Here is a 23,420-nt window from a genome sequence, read left to right as displayed (position 1 = left end):
TCCGTACACTTTTTCTTATTTCTATAACTGAATTCGAAAATAATGGTAGATTGTAATTTAGACCTCAGAACTGACATGAGTTACAAGACGATATCGGCTCAAAAAGGTAATGCACTTTAGTGTACAATAAGAGACGAAATAACCGACGGCTTTGTCAATAAAATTAGACATCTTCAACTTTATTTACACTATAATATTGCGTAAGCGATATCCAAGAAAAACGACAAAACTATAAGATTCTCGTGTAATAGTCATATATTTATTGAATTCGAAATTTAGTCGTCAAAATGACAATTAAATAGATGTTAAAATGCCAAAATTTGTTTTTTGATCACTTAATTATTTCTGAGTTAATGTTTATTTGGTTAAACGGGTTTTTCCATTACTTTTCTAATAAATACGAGTCATAAAATCCTAACGTCCTTATTATTCCTAGTAGCTAAAATTTTCTATCTGAATAAAAAAAACAATTACGGTATCGTAGTACCAACCGCGCGCAAGAAATTGTCGCACTCCTTCGGGGGGATGATATTACCAATACTTTGACCATTCTGTCGTCATCCATTAGGCTCAGTAACCAAACCATTTTAACTTGATTAAATTTTGTAGTTGTTTTATTTTTTGTATTCGGGTTCATTCGTCGTTTTTAAAGCAATTCGCGGATAATTGAATTTTGCATAATCGTACCTTCAACAATAATCGAATCATTATCGATGTTTCGAGTTACTTGGGCTGCTACCCGCGAAGTACAAGGTATGTTGCCCTGTTCGATTTGGGCGGGATCGTCCTTCGCGCATGCTTTCGGCCGCGGAGCTCGCAGGGAGCAGGGGCGGGCCGGGCGTGCGCCCTCGAGGCCATTCATGCGCGCGCAGCACGAGCGGGGGTCGTGCTCCCACGTTGTGCCTCCTCGGGGTCGTGTGCTCCTGGTAGCCGGTATCGCGGCCGTGACGGTCCCGGAATTTACCAAATAAATGAACGCCTTAAGAAATTCACAAATGTTACCCCTCCTCTCGCTTCTGAACTCCTCGATTCATGATTCAGATTTTGGGAGAAATCGGGAAGTTTTGACACACTCTCGACCTGACATTTTTATTCCAATCTTTCTACATGCTGTTTTCACGATCGTAGCCTGCATACCTATTCTATGCTATAACTTTCCTGTCGGTTTTACCTACGTTTTCCTACTATCCTGGTATTCGAATTTCCATCCCCTGGAACCTTTCAGGAGTAATATGCATATATCAAGACAAAGAACAGTGTATGGAAATTTGGAAGAATTATTTGCCAACGTGTAAAAAATATGCAAGACAGTGCACATCAACGTTTTTCTCTTTACTTTTATAGTAAAACTTTCTCGAAAAAGAATGCCTTTTTATACATTAATTTATTTAAAAAAAAAATGTTGATAAATTTATAACTTACACTCAACTCGAGTAGACTGTTTTTTTAAATAATTTTTATCGTTTCATGTTTTCTGTCATATAGTTAACATACGTGTTTAAAATATGACATAGAGGTACCTCGATTTTGCATACTTATGTTAAAGTTTAAATTGTTCCATACACGGTTGTTCACCTTGAGTCTCAAATTACTTTTCCCTTGCTGAAAATCACCTATTTCATTTTCTGCTATCCTAGTAGACGAATTTTCTTTATACGAAGCCTTCCATGAACTTCATATTTTCTCCCCGTAGTCAATCCTCTATCTTTCTATTCCACAATTTTACCCGTGAAACGTTCTGATACCCTGTCAACAGAATTTTCTTTCCCTGAAGCCTTTCGGGAATCACCCGTTGATCGGTTCCCTGCGCTACAAATTCCCGCGCTTTAGAAGGGGAAAAGCGTTTTCCGTTCGGAATATTTCTTCTGTTCTTTTCTGTGCTCCTGGCAACTAAACTTTCTTTCCTGAAAGCTTTCAGGAAATACTTCCCTTTTCCTGAAACTTCCGGTTTCCTCTCCATCGTCTTTCGGACAGCTTATTCTGAAATACGAATATATTTTAATGTATGTGCTCCTAGTAATAGTGTTTCATTTTCTGAAACCCTCACTTCCCTTCGAAAGTAAAACGTTGTTATGTTTCACTATGAACTTTTTTCCTGAAGCGTTTTATGAATTTTCGTCGATTATGAGAAATTCCCTCGGATAATTTTCCTAACGTGTTTTAGCAATCAGAATACAGTCTCTTATTTTTTATAGCCCTAACAAGGGCAACAGCCCAATTTTGTTTTCATCTTAACATTACACGAATGTTCATTTCCTGTATTGTACAATAAATATCCAAATATTATATATTCGATAAAATTTAATAAATATCTTTTAGCGCAAATGGTTGTTAAATATAAACTTTTTCTCAATATAAATATTCTGCTTCACGGGGTGGGTGCTTTTCCTTTTTTCTTTTATGGGCCAAAAACATTAATAAATGTTTTTATTGAATCTAGTATATACAAGTATAATATTTTAAAAACACGCGGCTTACGACTCTACTAGCGACGAGTAAGGCTGATAAGTTTTTCCTTAAGAAAAAAATATTATTCGAACATTGGATTTCAAATTGAATTTATGCAATATTGTTTTCTTAGAGATATTTTTGTTTGTTTTGCTTCTCTGCCTAGTATTACTTTTTACTCGAAAGCGATGGGGCTTTAAATATATTAACTAGGTAGAATAGGCGTTTGAGATGAAAGTTGATATGAATTAAACAAGTCTGCTGAAAGAAAGTGATATTAAACAAATCTTTAAAGGTTAGATAACGAGTCTAGAGTCTTACCAAGGCGGCCGTGAGAAATGTTCACGAGCGCGCAGTGCGCGTGCGCGGTCAGCTACCGAGTTGCGCCCGTAACCGCCCTGCTACCTGGTACCTGGTACTCCGTACAGCGGTGCACTCTCCACTCATTATAATGTGGGGCAGGGCGATCCCTCCTTACCCCTATACTCATGATCTCCTGGTAGCTTCGCGGGACCGATGTATCAAATTTATTTATATTATTTTGCTTTCCTCGGTCCCTCTCTCCGCGCCTCATGGAGCATAGGTCACTGTAATCAATATTAATATTAGTAATCAGAGGGCATGACTAGATGTGAAGGAAGCTAGGAGTGTATGTCAGGACAGAAGCGTGTGGCGTTCCGTCCTCTCTGCCTACCCGTGCGGTGAAACGGCTTGATGGTAGTAGTAGAAATGGTCATAATTATCCTGCTCTTATTTACGTAATAATGATTATTCTTATTGTGTACACACATACATACATACGCTATGTATAATAGTTTCTTTATTTCAGATATTAGTGGCTCTCGTTGACTATTATTGATGGCGTTTGGAGTGCATATTTCACTTGTTGCACCATCTGAGCAGACCGGCATTTTTCTAATTACCACAAACTAATGGCGTTCGAATGAATGGAATATTATAAAAAGGCATTTCGCAAAAGGAAAATTCGGACTGTGGAATAATGAATTTAGAGCAATCAAATATGGCCTCTATATCCGTCGACAGTGAAAGTGATTTTTCGAAATTCTGTGTCTTTCTACCCTTATCCGGTTAAAACCATATTTTTCTAGTAAATTGCCGTTGGTCTGCATCCTATGTGCTTATAATCAATGTAAACGCAGCTCGTTTCGTCACGCCTAAATAAAGTAACTCCGTCATTTGTATACAGTCTCTATGCTTTCTTTCATTCAAGAAACGTAATTAATATACAGTATCTACTCAATGAATTAGGGCCACCCATTATTTTTTTGAATACTCTGAAATCTTTTGGATTATTATATTTATTTTACATAAATTCTTTAAGTTTTCTATTGACATCTAATATCATGTATATTACCTTCAATAATATGTAAAATATACCTGGATTATTTAAGCCTTTACAAAATTTCAAACCCTTTTTCTGAGAAAGGTCCCTAATTAGCACAGGTAGACAGATAGCTGAAAGTTCAAAAAATAGTCCTATCTCATTTATTAGTGAAGTTTCTTGAGTTCTGGTTATTGTTTTGTTCAGAGAGGTTATATAGTTATCGTGTCTTGTGAAAAAAACTTAATTTTTAATTTTAGTTCATAAAGTATATTTTTTTTTTGTAAACACAAGTGTTTTTTTTTAAAAGGACAAAATGGGAAAAAGTAGAGACATTTCTAAGAAAAAAAAGTCTAGTGTTATAGTGCTACTGAAATAAGGAATACTATCTAATAGAGAAATTTCAAAAAAAGAAATCGTTTCTCGTCAAACAGTGGACAGAATTTCAAAATCAATAAATAATCAGTCACCCGCCACCAGCAATCGGCGGAAGAACTGTCGTAGGATTAGAAAAACAACACCGAGGACTGATCGAAAAATCGTTCAAAGTGCCTTAGAAAACCGTAGTGCATCAGCAAAAACATTAAAAATAAAATTGGAAGAAGAGGATATAAATATATCGGTATCAACACTGAGGCGACGTCTTTACGAAGTAAATCTGAAATGCAGGCGCCCTGTAAAAGTACCAAAATTGACACCACGAATGAAAGCGGATCAATTAAAATGGGCCAGGCTACATCGAAATTACTCGGTAGATGATTGGAAAAAGGTATTTATTTAAATTGAATTTTCAACATATCATTTTAGTAAATAAACTTATATATTTGAATTAAACTTAAATTTTCATTATTTTTCAGGTCATCTTAAGTGATGAGTGCCGGTTAGAAGCCGTGACAGAGAGCCGTCAATTCGTCAGGAGAACACCAATGGAACGTTACAATGAGGCCTGTGTGGTAAAAGTTATCAAACACCCCCCTGCAACAATGATATGGTCATGTATTATTAACAATTTACCTGGGCCGTTGTTTTTCGTGGAAGGAACAACGAACCAAAATTCCTATAAGCAGGTCCTCGAACGAATTTTATTGCCCTTCTACCATACCCTCGACCCAACAGAAGGTCCATACACCTTCATGCAGGATGGGGCACCTTGCCACCGGGCTAAATCAATAATAAAAATTTTGTCTAGCAAAAATCTGCCTTTGCTCCCCTGGCCTGGAAATTCTCCGGACCTCAATCCTATAGAAAACGTATGGAGCATGTTAAAAAATAAGGTATACTCATTTCCAAATCCGACAGTAGACTGTCTAAAAAAAAATATTTAAAAATTTGGTCAGAAGACGAAGAAATAAAAAACATGATAAAACAGTGCATTTTAAGTATGCCAAAAGAATTGAGGCAGTTATTTCTGCCAAAGGTGGAAATACTAAATACTAACTATATTTATATGAAAATATATGCATAATTTAAGCGTAATAAAGTGTTCATGTGTAAATAAAATTCAGTGTTGTTTTATTCAAGGTTTTCTCTGAGTTATTCCTGTTTGAATTCAGAAATTGCGCGAAATTCTGCGTGGCCCTAATTCATTGAGTAGATACTGTAGCTTGTTTTTCTTATTACTGTCAAGAATTTATATATATATATATATATATATATATATATATATATATATATATATATATATATATATATATATATATATATATATATATATATATATATATATATATATATATATATATACAGTATCTACTCAATGAATTAGGGCCACGCAGAATTTCGCGCAATTTCTCAATTCAAACAGGAATAACTCAGAGAAAACATTGAATAAAACAACATTGAATTTTATTTACACATGAACACTTTATTACGCTTAAATTATGCATATATTTTCATATAAATATAGTTAGTATTTAGTATTTCCACCTTTGGCAGAAATAACTGCCTCAATTCTTTTTGGCATACTTAAAATGCACTGTTTTATCATGTTTTTTATTTCTTCGTCTTCTGACCAAATTTTTTGAATATTTTTTTTTAGACAGTCTACCGTCGGATTTGGAAATGAGTATACCTTATTTTTCAACATGCTCCATACGTTTTCTATAGGATTAAGGTCCGGAGAATTTCCAGGCCAGGGGAGCAAAGGCAGATTTTTGTTAGACAAAAATTTTATTATTGATTTAGCCCGGTGGCAAGGTGCCCCATCCTGCATGAAGGTGTATGGACCTTCTGTTGGGTCGAGTGTATGGTAGAAGGGCAATAAAATTCGTTCGAGGACCTGCTTATAGGAATTTTGGTTCATTGTTCCTTCCACGAAAAACAACGGCCCAGGTAAATTGTTAATAATACATGACCATATCATTGTTGCAGTGGGGTGTTTGATAACTTTTACCACACAGGCCTCATTGTAACGTTCCATTGGTGTTCTCCTGACGAATCGACGGCTCTCTGTCACGGCTTCTAACCGGCACTCATCACTAAAGATGACCTGAAAAATAATGAAAATTTAAGTTTAATTCAAATATATAAGTTTATTTACTAAAATGATATGTTGAAAATTCAATTTAAATAAATACCTTTTTCCAATCATCTACCGAGTAATTTCGATGTAGCCTGGCCCATTTTAATCGATCCGCTTTCATTCGTGGTGTCAATTTTGGTACTTTTACAGGGCGCCTGCATTTCAGATTTACTTCGTAAAGACGTCGCCTCAGTGTTGATACCGATATATATATACCCTCTTCTTCCAATTTTATTTTTAATGTTTTTGCTGATGCACTACGGTTTTCTAAGGCACTTTGAACGATTTTTCGATCAGTCCTCGGTGTTGTTTTTCTAATCCTACGACAGTTCTTTCGCCGATTGCTGGAGGCGGGTGACTGATTTTTTATTGATTTTGAAATTCTGTCCACTGTTTGACGAGAAACGTTTTCTTTTTTTGAAATTTCTCTATTAGATAGTATTCCTAATTTCAGTAGCACTATAACACTAGACTTTTTTTCCTCAGAAATGTCTTTACTTTTTCCCATTTTGTCCTTTTCAAAAAAAACACTTGTGTTTACAAAAAAAAATTATACTTTATGAAATAAAATTAAAAATTAAGTTTTTTCACAAGACACGATAAGTATATAACCTCTCTGAACAAAACAACAACCAGAACTCAAGAAACTTCACTAATAAATGAGATAGGACTATTTTTTTTAACTTTCAACTATCTGTCTACCTGTGCTAATTAGGGACCTTTCTCAGAAAAAGGGTTTGAAATTTTGTAAAGGCTTAAATAATCCAGGTAAATTTTACATATTATTGAAGGTAATATACATGATAATAGATGTCAATAGAAAACTTAAAGTATTTATGTAAAATAAATATAATAATCCAAAAGATTTCAGAGTATTCAAAAAAATAATGGGTGGCCCTAATTCATTGAGTAGATACTGTATATATATATATATATATATATATATATATATATTTTTTTTTTTTTTTTTTTTTTTTTTTCTCCGAAAAAATTGATTCCGCACAATACTCACTAAAATTATCGAAAAATTTATTTTGTCATGCCAATTGAAGACGAATCACATAACAGGGTTACGTTTGTTTACCTTTTTTTTCCTGTGACGCAATAATCATTAAAGGATTTTAAAATTTTATTTTCATGTGAAAACTCAGCACACTAAAAGCATGATCATTTTGTATAATAAGATAAAAGTTTTACAACTTAAAAAAGGCATATTTTACCATATTAAGTTATGTTTTATATTATTATTTGCTTGATATTGCCAGTTGAAATCAGTTGCCTTTAAAACCAGGTGTTATTTCTTTTATTGTAGAAATTTGTTGTCAATTTTGTGTACAAAATTGACTCACAAGAGAACAATGTCTTTTATTTATATTATTTTATATTAACGCATGCTATTTTCTGCCATCCTCTGAAATTTTGTGGTGTGTGTGCCCTCTGAAAAATTGTAACATTTAAAAAATTATATTAAAATGTATTACTTTTACGGAAATCACCAGCTTGCATTTAGGTTTTGATCTTCATATTTCATACGCAAAATATTATTTGCATTCTTGAAATACGGGTATGCAGATTTGTTGTGTTTTTTAACGTCGACAAAAACAGCAACCTTTTTTTAAAAATATCATTTAAAAACAATGTTTAATATTGTCGCAAAAAATATTGGTATTTAATTTATTAACTAGATATTTATACTTTTATTTTATTATTATGATTTATTTTACACTGTGCCTCTAAAAACGAGACTAAGCTCTTGTGATTGGAAAAGGACTTACACTCAATGTTTATTGATTGTACTTAAAAGGTATCTTTTTTTCATGTGTTTTCTCAGTGTATATTTTTTATCAATCAATCTGATTTAATTTTGAATTTTGCAGTGTATTTTGTTTTTTCTCAAAACTGCGTACATTTTGAATAATGAATTTGTAGTAAAAATATTTTAAAAAAAAAAGGATCTTTCGTAAAAAAGCTTCGTCTTATGAAAGTATTAAGAATACACAGCACAATATCGTTCTGTCACCCTCATGCATACCTTTCTCCGTGTGGGTGACCGCGCGTGCGTACGCGTGGACTCGGTAGACTCTCATTTTACGGTGTAGGTATACGTCCCCTTGATAGTAGTGGTGAGTCAGTCGTACTCCTTCTACCTGTGTGTGAGTGGCGTCGTTTGTCAGTGTGCGTGCGGCCGTAACGTGGGAACCTAGCGCCTGCAGCAGCGGCGCAGGGCTCGAATCGACGTGCACGCCTCTTTTATCTTTATTTTTATTTATTCAAATTGTTAAGTTAAAGTGCCTGACATCTTATCAGGATTGTTTTCTCACTTCCTTGTTGGGGTTATTACTACCTTTTATTGTTAATTCGTCGTGTAAAATCATTTGGTTTAATCTAAAATTTAAAATAATGGTTTGATAATGGGTTTGATTTTTTTTTGTCATGAATGAAAAAAAAATGGAAATCGTATTTTTTTTAAATACGAATAGATCTTTTCATTGTCGCCTTATAAAAAATAAATATTTTTTTACAAACGTGTATATAAACATATTCTTCATGAAAACATATTTGGGGACCGTTTTTTTTATGTGCATTGAAAAACGATTTCCAAAAATAGTGGAATAGAATATTGAATAATATATTTTTTTTATTTAAAAAAAATACTAAATGGGATGAATCCATTATTTATTTATTGTTTACGATTAGATAAAAATAATAATTAAATTCTTGAATTTAAAACAAAATTGGATTAAACAAGTATTATAACTCGCAATAATAATTTCCCGCCGATTAGAGAATCTCTATCTTATCATAAATTCTTTCTTGTCCTCGTTTATTCCCCTTTGTGGGGGTCCGATGTACATATTTTAATGTACAATTTTATAGCGCAGATTATTTAAATAAAAAACTTTTGTTTATTATCGTCACGTCATGTCGAGTCCATTACGCGATTCTTTTGTCCGAGTGTTCACATAAACATTACCGTCCCATAATTTAGCCGGTAATTACAATAATAAAAATATTTTACCTGGCGTACTCGAGCACTGACCGACCGCGCCCGCACTTCCAACTAGTGCGAGCGAGACCCCAACACGTACTAAAAGACATCACGTATTGTGTCGCCGTGAAAGAGAAAGAGATAATATTATTATTGACAGAGCGATACTCAATGGGTATATAAATTATTGCTCGTCTCTCTTTTTCAAAGAAGCTACAAAAGTTAAAACGTAGAACTTTTATAGAAAAGACTAAATAGTTTATATAAGCATCATCTGAATAGACGCGTTTTGTTTTCAATTTTTACTCGTTCCCTTATTTATATTCCGATTGGTTCGGTCAAGAGCAATCATTAGGTCGGAGCCGGTAACAAGGGGGATGGTAATAGATTAGAGCGAGACGTGTATACGCGGTGACAGTCAGAGGGAAAGAGATAGAAGTTCTAGTTTGTTCCGGTTCATGGAGAAAGAATCGTGCTCGTAACACGGTAGACGGAGAATTCGTAGAAAGAGAAGTGAAAATTATCACATTCACACTTCAATCGGTAAAACAAAATATTGCATTTTTTAAAAAACTTCCATTAGGGGGTTTTCGCATTTTTACCCATTGATGTTTCATCATAAAATAGGGTCTATGTTGTCGAGTTGACCTCGACCAAATGCAAACTTAACTGCGAACTGTTCGGTTACATTGTCATCGAATGTTATGTCAAAATACGTCGAGAGGTGAAGAACGCTGTAACTTGAGGTCGCATTTTGTCTTTGATCCCAAATTACCTTAATTTTTACTCAATATTTTTAATATATGTACGTTTTTTTTAAAAATATAATTAAAACAGAATCATATAAGTATAATAAAAAGTAACAAGTCTTAGAATTCGAATGAGTTGGACGTATGCACATACCAAAAAAAACTTTCCAGGTAAAAAATAAAGGTTCATAAATAAATATATTTAAAAATATGTCATGATATAAAAAATCTTTATTTTGTATTTTAATTTAGTATTTAAATTTCCATAATGATTTTTCCAATTTGATTTTGAACTTCTGTCGCTACTCCTGTGTTTATTTACATATCTTAAAATATAGCTGATAATAATAACCAGATTAAGTTTCTTACAAATTCGTCACTTTACGTAAACTTCAACGATACGACAAACCCGAAACCCGAAGACTGCTCTACTAACTGAACATTTATAAGAAAACATTGTTCTTCTCGCCCTTATCCCCATCCAATGATGCACAGGGGACTACGTATAAATAGTTATGACATAAATATCTAAGTACGAATGTAAAACCGCAAAAATGTAAAATAATTAACTGCAAAGTGCCCCTGATGTAATTTTTCACAAAAAAACGGCGAAATATAAATTGGCTATATTTATTATTATTATTACTACAACATGTATATCTGTCTGCCATCGTGACGTCATCACTCAAGATTGCAATGATTTCCGTTCTAAATTTGAACATACATTATCTCCTTGATGGAATGTTGCTTACTACAGTCATCGCCATTTTATTTAATAATTCCCATATAACAGGATCCGGCTATTGTTCTGATATTTCTAATAAATACACATAACCACAAACATTGTCAAATTTAATAGAGGCTTTGTAATTTATGCTTGTTTTGCATTTTCTAGCCAGCCTTACGTGGTGAGTTCGCGTTGTGAACACCACACGGACCATAAATATTATTTTTCGTTTAAATTTCCAATAATTCATGGTACATTTAGATCAGGAATTTCTGCTGAAATCACTTCATCAATCTTGTCGGGTGTACATTTACCCATCAGCCGAATCAAAATATGGGCATTTGGTAATCCTCTTACTTGCTATTCAATGGAAAATATCCCGCAACGTGTTTAACAACGAAGTCCATTAATGATTTTAATTCGTGCTCTAATTAAAACTGAAAAAAATACAAAAATTCAAATATTTAGCGGTTTCAATGGTAAATGGGATAGTTGTAGTATTTAATAATATTGAGAAAGAAGCTGTGTGCGGAACTGGCATACAAAATATATAGTAATTTTAAAGTAATTATTTTGTAAGCAATAAAGATTAAATGGCTTGTTTTTACGTTTCACTTAGACTATGGTTATAGTGTCTACATTGTAAGTGAACCGCTAAAATATCTCCTAGATACCCCCATTGCGGTGAATACGACTGTCTATCCTGACGCTCCCAGGAGACCAGCATGCGGCGGGGTTCGTGGATAGTTTTATCTCCGGAGACAGCGGTATCTTCGCGGTTTGTCCAGGAGCAATGTCCTCCCGCTCTACCGTCCGACCTGATCCCCCACGCGACCGCGCGCGAGCTACAAGGTACCTCGGCACCAGGGAGGAAAGCGTCGCTATAAAACTCGACTATTCCCAGCATTCAACTCGGATCCCGCATCTTCGTTTCAATCGTGTCAACCGCAAACAATATTCTCTTCTACATATTTAAATGGCACTTTACGAGGTGTTCTAGCGTGGCAATTTTATGAAGAAAAAATAGAGAGCCTTCCACGCCGCAAGTCTCGCCAGTGCCCGCATCCAACAGCGTTTCAGACGCCAGTCCATGGTAATATTATATTAATATCGTAGTTAAAAAAATCTCTCGTACCGGGATCCTTGCGTGGTAGCCAAATCCATCCGTTCCAAAAGAAAAGCCTATACTTTTAGAGCCTTTATAAGCCTATTATAAGATAGTGAGGAAAGGGAAGATAAATGTGAAAAATACATCATATTGAACTGAATTGAAGTTACTCTTTATTAAGCCTTGGTAAAAAATATATATCTTCGAAAATAAGACATACGGTATGTACTCGTGCTAATTCTTAAATCAGAAAATTGAACGCAATATATTACAAAAACACTGTGAGAAATCTTTTTAAACTTTATAGAGAAATTAAATGTGTAACATTTTATGACAATTATTCCGCTTTTTAGCCAGTTTTCAGATGTGTTGCAAAGACGCAAATGTGTTTTTGATTAGCATAAATTCGTAATCTACGAACAAAATCACAGTACAAAAAGACTCGAATAATTTTACGAGTTATGAAAATCTCTCACCAACTACGTGCTGATCTTTAACATGTCATCGCCTTATTTCGCGTTGTATATCATCCGTTTTTTTTAATAATTTAGGACATATCCTCGTTTCAATCATTGCTCAATATGGGTACAATTGGTTGGCACAATTCTCTGTGTAAAGGTGATAAGCGTGACCGAAGTAACACCTCCATAATAATACACAATATTGACTGTTGATACATTTGACTGATTACGAATGACAGGCGCCCGGTTGAAATGTCACAGGATCTAATAACATTCAGACGGTTGTTTCAAAACATAATTTAATGGAAATAAACTCGGTATCTTCCTTATGGCAAATGGTGGTGAAACATCACCCGGAATGGGGTATTTCTAAGTTATTATAAGCAGTTTTCAACATTTTGATTCAGTGTTTAATTACTTAATACTATCGCTATCGTTTAATTAGTTAATGTTACTGTAAATGTTTTATGATATTTAACTTTTATAAACTGCAATATATTATTAATTACTAATGTATACGTTTTTATCCTACTCTAATTTAATACTATATCCATTTATTTTAAGCTACTCGGGGTCGCATACCTATGCTCATTCCAGCTCGTAAACCCTTGAGGTTGAATTATTAGTTTTTATGAGTATATGTTAAGTGAAGCTTTTGATTATCAGCGCAAATTAAATCATTTCTAAGAATTTTCCGCAAGTGTTTGGAGATTTGAAAAAAAATGGTCAGCCCTTACATAACTAAGAGCACATCGTGGCTGGCAGATTCAAAGGTTTCAAAACATGTTTAATGCAAATACGATATCTGATTAGACCTTCCATCTTCTCTTGATGCAAGCCGCTGGACCGCGATGGCGGTCGGCGGTCGGCGGACGGCAGTCGGCAGCGGCAGTCCGAATTTACGCCCAGAACGCAGCAATTAGGATTCCCTTAACGACATCAATTCCCATTCGGCCAATTAACTAGCGCCCTAATTAGACTCCAGATTCCGGACTTATCTCTCGCAACGTTACGAGTCATTTCTCCCGCAAGATCCGGACCTCCGACTGCACTGCACAAAATAAAATAAAAAAATCACTTTATTTTTCAATATATATATCAATCTAAAAATCGCGGGTACGAGTAACTCATATCGACTTGAAATAGGTAATACACGATGGTAAGACACAGAGCACTAGCTAAGACATCCCCAGAATGACACAAACATTTTTTCTTCATAATTTACCAAATATATATGTGACCATCTCGTGAGGACTTTTTAGATTGTGGTTTAATAGTCGCTTAAACAAAACGAAAGCGATGGTCTGCCTTTTCATTTTCTCTCATTTCAAAACACGAAAACAAATCAAATTCGACTTTTCCGCATACAGTTTGCATCTGAGACAGACGATGCAAGTTTTGAAAAGTATTGTACGTGGTGTTGGTGTTATCAACGTTAACCTTTCTACATAACTCCTCCGCATCCATATGGTGCTAGGCCACCGCAACGGATCCATTCTTGCATTTAGAATTGGATATATTTGAATGGATGCAGATAACGAATGTGAAATCATTTTGACTGAAGGGCATTACTATTACTGCTGTATGGAAAATTAAATGGTGGGCGGGAAAAGGAAATAGCAGTAATGGGTGGGACACAAAGGGTTGCATATTTACAACAATAATTTTGGGTCATTTATTTAGCGCCATTTCGAGTAATCAACAAAATAATAAAATAATAAAAAACCTGTACTCTGCTATTGTGTCTCTTGAGTCATAATATTTTATTCGATATTAAAGGTATTTCAATTGGCGAGTTTCAATAGCGAAGCGAACAATTTGTGGAAGAGTGCCAAAGCTGATTTTGCACCACTGATAATGCCAACTTTTAACAATCCAACAATGGACAAAGGAAAACCTTTCCACATTCAAATATTTGTATGCATTTATGTGGGTGTTAGGTATCTACATATGTATGTGCATATAGCCTTCAAAACCTACTTAGTGCAGGACGATTTTTAATTTCCACCAAGCGCATTGAGGTCGAGTGGTTTTGGCGCGATATACGTACTCAGTAAGGTATCATTTTTTAAACCTTCGAATTTTGGGATTTCACAGTAGTGTGTTACATACTTATCCCACACTGGCAACACTGAAAGAAAGCTAACACCTAAATATCATACACAAAATTGTTCTTTTGCGCCGTTCTTGCTGAGTGTTATGATTATTATTTATTTAAATTATACTTTTTCGTATTAATAAAGCTCCAAAAGTAAGTAACCTGTTTCATTGACGAAGAAAAAATCATTTTTTTCGTCGTCAATTGTCGGATTTATTTAATACTATGTACATTGGAAACCCTTGATTATTCTCAAGAGTTAAGACTAATAATTATTATACTGAGTTGTGTTTATTTTTTATTTCGTTTAACAAATAATAATAATAAAACGATAGGTGTCACTAGGCAGTAGACGCGGAAGCCTGAGAGGTCATTGTTAATCTGTAGGCACATTGTGTAGCTGGTAGTCGTCCACAAGTAGTAGTCACTATATACTGGTGTCACCGCCATCGCCACCCCTCAATGTGCTGCAGGCTCTACGTGCTTGTCATGTGATCCCGGTGGGAACTGGGAACCGCGTCCCGACCGCCTATACAAGGACTCGCCGCGCACGTGGACTTCCTCACAACAACAATCTTCCAAACGGGCTATCCAAATTAACATATATGAGAACGAATTATCGTCCATACATTACTCGAAGCAATCAGATTAAAAGTAAAATAGTAAAAAGGGCGGTAACATTTACCGATAATTTCTATTTTGCAGTACATAAGTAGATGAAACTAAAAACGTCTCCCAATAAAAGCATCAGGTACTCTGAAAATGGGGCCTAGCTTTCACGCGACCGGTAGTCCTCGAAACAAAAAATTATAAAACTCTACTCTGTACCAAATTTTATTTAATCTATCACTCACACCGTTTGAAAATTGGGTGGTTTTCTTAACAAAGTGAGTCGTTCTTTATTTTGACGGTATGATTTTTTTTTATCGTTTTTAAGTTTAACTTTCGACCGGTCCAGTGTTTGATGTTTCGAGCCCAAAGTGGCATTCCTTTTCTCTGGGAGTATATTTAATTTTGTTATTAGACGTTTCCATAAATAAACATAAATATTCTCCACACGCTGTGAAGTTGGGTTTTAAATAATGTGTTATGGCTTCCTTTTTGACGCATTTCGGGACAGTTGTTGCCTATGACAAAACAGGTTTTCAGAAGACAAAATCACTAGTCACATATAATAATGCATATATATTTTTGATATTGAAGTATTGGAATGATTATTTTTATCTTAATTCAAAAAGGAATTCGAAAGTTAATCATAAAAATAAATCGACCAAAACCAGCACTATGATTTATCTAAATACGTTTAGCGAATTACGAACTGTCAATATTCTTATTTATTTTTATAAGGGTCTTTCTAGTAGGCGGATAATTTGGAAAGAATCTAACCGGTAAGAATCTTATGGTTTCAGCTCTATTCAAAATGCAAGAGATGTCGAAACTAACTCGCATGAGGCTAGCTCCTCGTAATGCGAAATTTTCAATTCACAGGCTTTTCCACTGGTGACTTGGCTGTATGATTAAAATGATCAGTTATACTAGCCGATGACAGATTGTAAATAAATGCCCGGACTTCTGTATTCCGTTTCCAAAAAGCTTATTCTTAAGAAAAAAAATATTACTTATTAAATACACAAATATTAAACTATTATTAAAAATAGTTATGAAGTTAGAGTGGGTTCAAACCCAGAAACTCGGTCCGCGACCATAACCGACTTTTATAATAAGTGGCATATGGTAAGCCAAATTGAAATAATATATGTAGGAGTATATAAGCCCTCAAATGTAATAATGGTTTTTCTGTTTACCTCTGGCCCTTTTCCGAACCCAACGATGCAAAGGGGACTGTTTCAAATATCGCAGTGTTATTTTGATCAACAATATGTAAGCATGATAATCAGAATTGTTTCTTTTTATTATTTTTTTGTTGAAAAAAGTTAGTTTCCTTTGTTACACTTCTAGGTTACCGTTATTTCTTTAAAATAGTGAATAAAAATTTTCACATTGCGTCTCGTTCAAGATCTATCTGCAAATATCAATCTCTGACAGTGTACCTCACATTACAGGAATTGTGTCACAGTTAAAAGAAAGAGCATGACATCAGATTTCCCCAAATCCAGATATCAAGTACAGCTGCTAGCCGTACGTGACTTCATAAACAAACAACCGGCACATTTTTCTGTATTTCATACAATAACGTAAAGTTTAAGCTTGATAATTTCATGACATGTCTCCGCGAAGTTTGGACAGAAGCTTAAGTTTCATTGCAAAATATTGACTACTGTGAGATCATACCAATGTTTATATTTTACATTCAGTAGTGATTGCATTGTCCGCCTCCATACTGTAGTAGTTAGCTCGCTAAGGGGTCAAAATAAGACATTTTTCACCATTTTTGTTCTTTTTATCTTCTATATGAATTACCTGTTTTTTTGTGAAAGCTCAAATTCTGTTACACGTTTACCACAAAAAGTCCATACACATAATATAAAGGATCCTCACCATTTGAATCCTACCCGCATCCATTTAAAAAAACGTAATTTTTCAAGTAAATGACTTCGCTCTGGATCAATGTAAACGCAACCCATAATGAAATTTACAACAACAATAAGCCTTAATTTATAATAACTTATATTTCTTGCATTTTCTCTGTTTTTTCTTTGAAACAACGTCAATTTTACAAAAGGTTTTTATTATTACAGGGTTATATTTTTTACCATCTTTCTTTTTTGTTATATTTATAATAACCGCTAACTGCCATAGAATCCCCCAATAAACATCAAATGTATTTATAAAAATCAAGTTTATAAATTTCCTAATCTATCTAAATAAAATCATGACAATAATTAATAATATATCATTTTTCTACCTAGAAAAGAATATTGGCACGTTTTAACAAACCCGCGGATGAATTTAGTTACATTTTGTGTAGTTTATAAACAAAGGTCTTTGGTAATATTGTACAATGACTAGGAATAGTTAGGTTATTCGATATACCCAGTTTTCAATATTTGCTGGCGATGTTTGACGTTCAAATTGTGAGTCTCAAGCTCTGGCCGTTATTGTTTGTGTCGGCACTCGACTTCAGATAGTCAATATATTCGTTAGAAAAACAGTTCGTGGAACGCCCTTCGCGCACCGCACACCGCACACCGCACACACCTGCATGACTGTTTGCCTCCAATGTTTGCCTCGTCCCGTCTCGAGGATGTGACGAGCTGGTACGCTGGTATGCTGGTATGCTGGTAACGAGATCCAGCGAGACAACATTACGCAATCCACTTGTATATCCTTTCTTTGCGGAATTAGTTACACGACCTAAGTATCGCAGACTGCCATCGGAAAGTAGTCAGGGACTCTGTAAACAGCCAAAAATGTGCATTATACGAAAGATACCGAGTGCCATTGCCATTTTGTAATTAAATTACATTAGTTTCTAAACCCGTTAAGATGAGGGACCCTTATTTGTTTAACATGGCTACATAAGTAGGATGCTAGATCAGCTTTTATTGATAGCAATACAAAATATTTATCGTCTTTTTACACTTTTTAAATATCACTATTTGATTTCATTTTGGGAGACCTTTTTAAAACGTTGACCTTTATTTTCCAAATTTTGCTGTTTATCGAAAGATCTAGTAACATACGTAAACTAATTCATTAAGGAAGTTACAGGATTATTCAATATGTTAAAAAATGTTATGATATAAGTACTTTGTGACAAAATTGTAAAACAGAGATGTCGGCATTGCTCACTAAGATAATAAGCGGACGTTATTATTTATATATAATATTTTTCTGGCTGGCTTTACTATGATTTCTATGTTTTGTTTAGTATTTTATGGTTATGAGTCATTTAATTTAATTGGTCACATCGACTCATTCGCATGTGCAGGCTTTTGAAATCGGGTTCTCGGAATCGTCCACATTTTTGTCCGCTTATTATCTCGTTGTTCTGCCAAACACGTGTGTTGTTGAACATACCATCATGCTACGTCTTTTCTCGTCATAAATGAAATGTATCACATCACTCTAAAGAAGGCGCTTGTAAGGGTAGGCGAAACGTTGGTAGCACAAAATATTAATACACGACTAATTACTCGTATGTCTATAATTACATAAATATGTGTTCATCAGGTCAACTTTGATGGAAATGCCTGTATCTGTTTTTTTTGGTTTATTTTAAAGTTTTGTCGATACAAAGTAAGAAGCAAGTTGAGTTGTTGCAGCCATTCTGTTGATATTGGCCAGGCTTTTCGCGTGGCTGCAATGACTACTACATAGTCACTGTTTGCATAACGCATAGTATGCGTATGTAATGTATAATTTTTCTAATGGCTCGCGAATTTATTTTACCAATTTAATTGTGCTTTTTTCAATATTTCTTGTCATTGCCAGTGGAATATCTCAATAACTTCGTTCTAGATCTACGATTAGTATGGTCGTGAAACCAGGCCTCCTCGTCCATGCGGTTCCTCTTGTCCCCTCCCCTCCTCTCGTCCAACGCATGCGTATTGTCTGACCCTATCAACACATTAGATATATTGTAATTGGGATGTAATATTGTTCGCAGTTGCACGGCGCGCTATGTAGGCGAGTACTGCCAGCACCCCAACCCGTGCTACACGGGCCCCGCGCCGCGCTGCCAGAACGGGGGCTCGTGCCGCGTGCGCCAGGCGCCCGCCAGCTCGCCGGCCTTCTTCTGCGAGTGCCCCCTCGGCTACAGCGCCTCGCTCTGCGAGATCCGCGAGCCCAACAGCTGCGACTCGCAGCCCTGCCAGCACGGCGGCTCGTGCGTGCTCAGCACGCTCGAGGCCTACCAGTGCGCGTGCGTGTCGGGCTACACGGGCGCGCTGTGCGAGAGCCAGGACCACTGCGCGTCGCAGCCGTGCCAGAACGGCGCGGAGTGCGCGTCCACCGAGGCGGGCTTCCAGTGCGCGTGCGCGCCCGGCTTCACGGGCGCCACGTGCGACAAGGACGTGGAGGAGTGCGCGCGCCAGCCCTGCCACCGCGGCAAGTGCTTCAACACCCACGGCAGCTACACGTAAGTCGACTCGCTCCACTATTTTATGATTCTAATTTTTGGGACAGTGCTTTTAGTATGAGGTTACTACGAACACACGTATCTTCCTTCTTTTTTCTCAATCCTGTAGCAGGTCTATGCTATGTTCACCTAATTTCTGATGACAAAAAAGACACTACAAAACTTCTTTGCTTCACCCTCAACTTCTGCAACTAATGCAACTTGTATTGTGTCAACTGTTAATAGTTTACGTCATTTTCGTCACGTTATTGTGTTTATACGGGTCAAATTGTAAAGATAAAATAAATTGTATATAATCCAGGATTCGGACCTCACATACAAATGGAAAGAGTCTCTGCTTAATAAAAGCTTTCCTCGTCCCCCACCATAGATGGCTATCGTGAACTCGCGCATTCTGTGTTACGAGTTTGATCAATATATCTAGAAGTTTCAAGAATTCAGGTGAAGTGGTTGGTTATCAATCATGGGTAGCATTGGCGAATGTTACACGAATGTAAAGTGATCTCTTAGCTAAGCCTATGACGGTCGTAAGCCCTGTAAATGCTTAGACTTCCATATTCTACTTCATCTATGTTGAGATGTAAAAAAATATCTATAATAAATTAGGGTAAAGTATTTTGTAGAATATATCCTTGTTGGTTTCTGACATGCTGACTGCTGACATCCTTGCCCGAACATGCTCGGGTCGTGTTGCGGTCGAGATTAGGATGCGAGGTTCGTGTTCCGCCGCGGGCGAGCCGCACTCGGCGCTCGGGATTTGGAGGCTTTACTTTTACGGAGCTCCGAGATTCCTCTTACTAAATTATCTCTGAATTCTGACAAGCACGGAACAAACAGGGCTGTCGACGAGCAGACCTGACTTACTAGCGAGAACCTAGACACGGTACTCTGTACTGTTAGTTGCTGATAAAAATAATGTTTTTTTGTTTGTTATTCTTTGTTGCTTTTTATTTCTTTTAAAATTTTGGGAGTCCTCAGTTATATACATTAATTACCATATAGGTGGTTTTTGTAGAACTCTTGTTACTTTCACAATATGTTCAGCGTGTCCTAATTTTTGTTCAAAATTGATGGTTTCTCTCCACCTAGTTAGTTCTAGAGTAATTTATATAATAGATTATTAGATTGTTATCAATATAGACGAAGAAGTCTGTTGATGTGGTAATATGGAAGTCTGGGTATTTAGGGTCTGAGTATTTATATGCTGGTTTAAGTGATCTTAAATACATTATTAAATTTTACATATTTCAACCATAGTCGGTTTAGATGTATAGTCTAAATAAGCGTTTTGTGTTTTCACTTGGGACATATACACAACTTAAATACTAGTATTTACGAGTAAATAGTGCACTGCCAATATGTTAAATAGGTTTAGCGTTAGGCACTTGGAATTTATTAGATCGAGCTGCACGCTGGCGATTATGTTTCTGTGGGTGAAATCCTTAATCGGTATTAAGGCAGACGAATCTCAAAAAAACTTTATAGAATACAAAATTTATGTTCGGTATATAAAAGGTAAAATACATAAGCATAGCATGTCTTTAAAGTTCTATATTCATTAAAAATATGCGTTTTTGGGAGAACTTCGTGGTAAAGGATAAAGTTGTCTTAAACAAAAATTGTCATGAATATGCTACTAGACAAAAGGATAAAATAAGACTACCATTATTGAAAAGAGCTGAGTCGCAAAATTGCTTGATGTATAAGGGTTTAAAAATGTATGATGAGATGCCTGAATGTATGAAGAATGAAAAATGTCTGAAAGAATTTAAAAATAAATGTCTAAGTTACTGTAAGGAAATGTAAATATATAAAGATGATGTAAATGTAGATAATAGTTTATATTAGTTTTAATATAAGCTAACTGAAGAAATAAATAAAAAAAATAAAAAAAAGAAGTTTGTTTTACGGTTAAGTTCAACATAAAATACTACTCGAGTGCCCTTGTGGTAGTATTTTACGAATATGGATCCATATAAAGTAGCCAAAATTATGTTTATATCTTTCATAATTATTTTGGCAACCCTAACCCTCCAAATCTCTTCCATTTGCCATCTCTCTCCTGCCCATGTCGGCAGACGGTGAAAACTGAGACACAAATAACATTCTAATTCATCTCGGTAAATGGTTTGCCGCTGCCGATCACAATTCGGCTAAGAAAGAGCTAAATATAAAAAAGGTCAAAGTAATTGACTGGTCATGCGGTTAGCTATAAATAAACGGTTCCGCTTTTTGCTAATTGTCAGCATTTCTCTGCTCGTTTTGTCGTGCGATTGACGCGGCTTCGATAGATTGCCGTCTCTTTCTGTTGTGACCATCTGCCGCGGGAAAGAAAGAGAGGCGCGTCGAGGGTCATTTATTGTCGATTGTGAGGTAATGGATGGTCACCTTCTCTCGAGTGAAATAAAAAGGGTATAAAGTAAAATAAAGAAATATACAAAGCGGTTTCACTCAATTTTAATTCAAAAGTTCGTTAAAAAAATATTAAATTATAATTTTCTCGAGGGACCCTACACATAATCGGTATAAGTTACACAACGATGTACTAGTAGGGTGCAGAGTCGAGTGGTCTAGGCATTTGTTTTTACCTTATCCGCACCCAATGGTGCATAGGGCACTGCATCGTAGCGATACAGTGTTATCTTGATCGTTAATTGCATGAAGGCAAGGTGATCAGCCCTGCGCTTCTTTTACCAGTACAGGGCGATAGTAAATAAATATGAGAGTGAAAATGACCCATATTTATTTTGACCCCCCCTGGGAATCTAACCCGTGACCCCCAGCACGGTAGCTAAACACGCTAACCATTACACCACGGAGGCGGACTAGGAATTAATAGTAATAATATTTTTTATAACGCCATTTCCGTAAAACAACTACCTCAAAGGTACTTGTAATCTTCTTTCCCTACCCACTATTCCTATTATACTTTTTTCATTTTTCAAAAGTATGTATGTATGTTTTTATGTATGTTGTGTAACAAAATTGAAGAAATAAAAAGAGCGCTTAATTGGCTCGAAATATCAAACATATATTTGTATACTAAATGTTAATGTCAAGTTGGATGTCCGTCTGCGTAGTGTAGTTTGGCTACCGTGCCGGAGGTCCCGGGTTCAGAGGCTGGTACCGGGAGGTCAGAATAAATATAAGTGATTTTTCACTCTAATATTTATATAAGTTTATTCTGGACACGATAACGGTGCTTCCACCGTACGCGGTGCTGTAGGTACTCCCGTACAGTGCGGTACGTTTAGGTGCGGATTAGGGTTAAAAGATGAAGATACAAACTTCAAAGGATTATTTATAACATAAACCCCGGTCGGATCACCAGGACAACTGACACCTTAGCGCTACCCACGAGTAGAACAAACTCTAAACAGAGTTCCTATATTTATCGTTCATCTAAATTGGTTAACGATGAATTTGGGGATTTTGATATGTTCTACTCGTCATTATCAGCGCTGAAGTCGCCTACATTGTAACTCGATATTTATATCGCGGTTTGTTCCTAGTTTCGTACAATTTGTCTTTTACTTGAGCTTTGATCTTTCCCTTTTTCCCATTACCTCCCTCCCGTCTCTCTTTTTCAGGTATTTTCTCAAATTTGCAATTGTGGAACTTTGTAACTAGAATAGTACAAGTATGTACTTTGTGTAATTTATTTTATGATAATGACTTGATTTATGATACTATTCTGTAAAATTCCGAAAAAATGGATTTTGTTAAATCTTTTGTTATTACTCGTTTGAAACATTGATTGCTTAGTTAGTATTATCGGTAATGTGACGGTGTCGTTATAGGTGCATGTGCGAGGCCGGCTACACCGGGAAGGACTGCGAGAGCGAGTACATCCCGTGCGCGCCCTCCCCCTGCGCCAACGGGGGCACCTGCCGCCGCATAGAGCCCCTCTCCTACGAGTGCGACTGCCCTGACGGT

General features: G+C 35.8%; 1 protein-coding gene across 4 annotated transcripts in view; it reads left to right on the top strand.

Moving 5' to 3' along the window:
• Window positions 1-23,420, top strand: part of N (neurogenic locus Notch protein) — a 101,466-nt gene that overhangs the window by 55,667 nt on the left and 22,379 nt on the right. For all 4 annotated transcript variants that reach the window (XM_088269955.1, XM_088269958.1, XM_088269957.1 and 1 more), the window contains exons 3-4: window positions 19,014-19,484; window positions 23,285-23,418. In XM_088269955.1, coding sequence (XP_088126081.1) covers window positions 19,014-19,484; window positions 23,285-23,418 — 605 coding nt within the window. The remainder of the gene's footprint in view (window positions 1-19,013; window positions 19,485-23,284; window positions 23,419-23,420) is intronic.

The sequence above is a fragment of the Brachycentrus maculatus genome, unplaced genomic scaffold (genome assembly GCF_059751285.1).
Source record: "Brachycentrus maculatus isolate JH-2025_06_01 unplaced genomic scaffold, ASM5975128v1 h1tg000368l, whole genome shotgun sequence".
In the NCBI taxonomy this organism is placed as follows: Eukaryota; Metazoa; Arthropoda; class Insecta; order Trichoptera; family Brachycentridae; genus Brachycentrus; species Brachycentrus maculatus.
The sequence above is the reverse complement of the archived record's forward strand: the minus strand, read 5'-3'. Positions and strand labels throughout refer to the sequence as shown.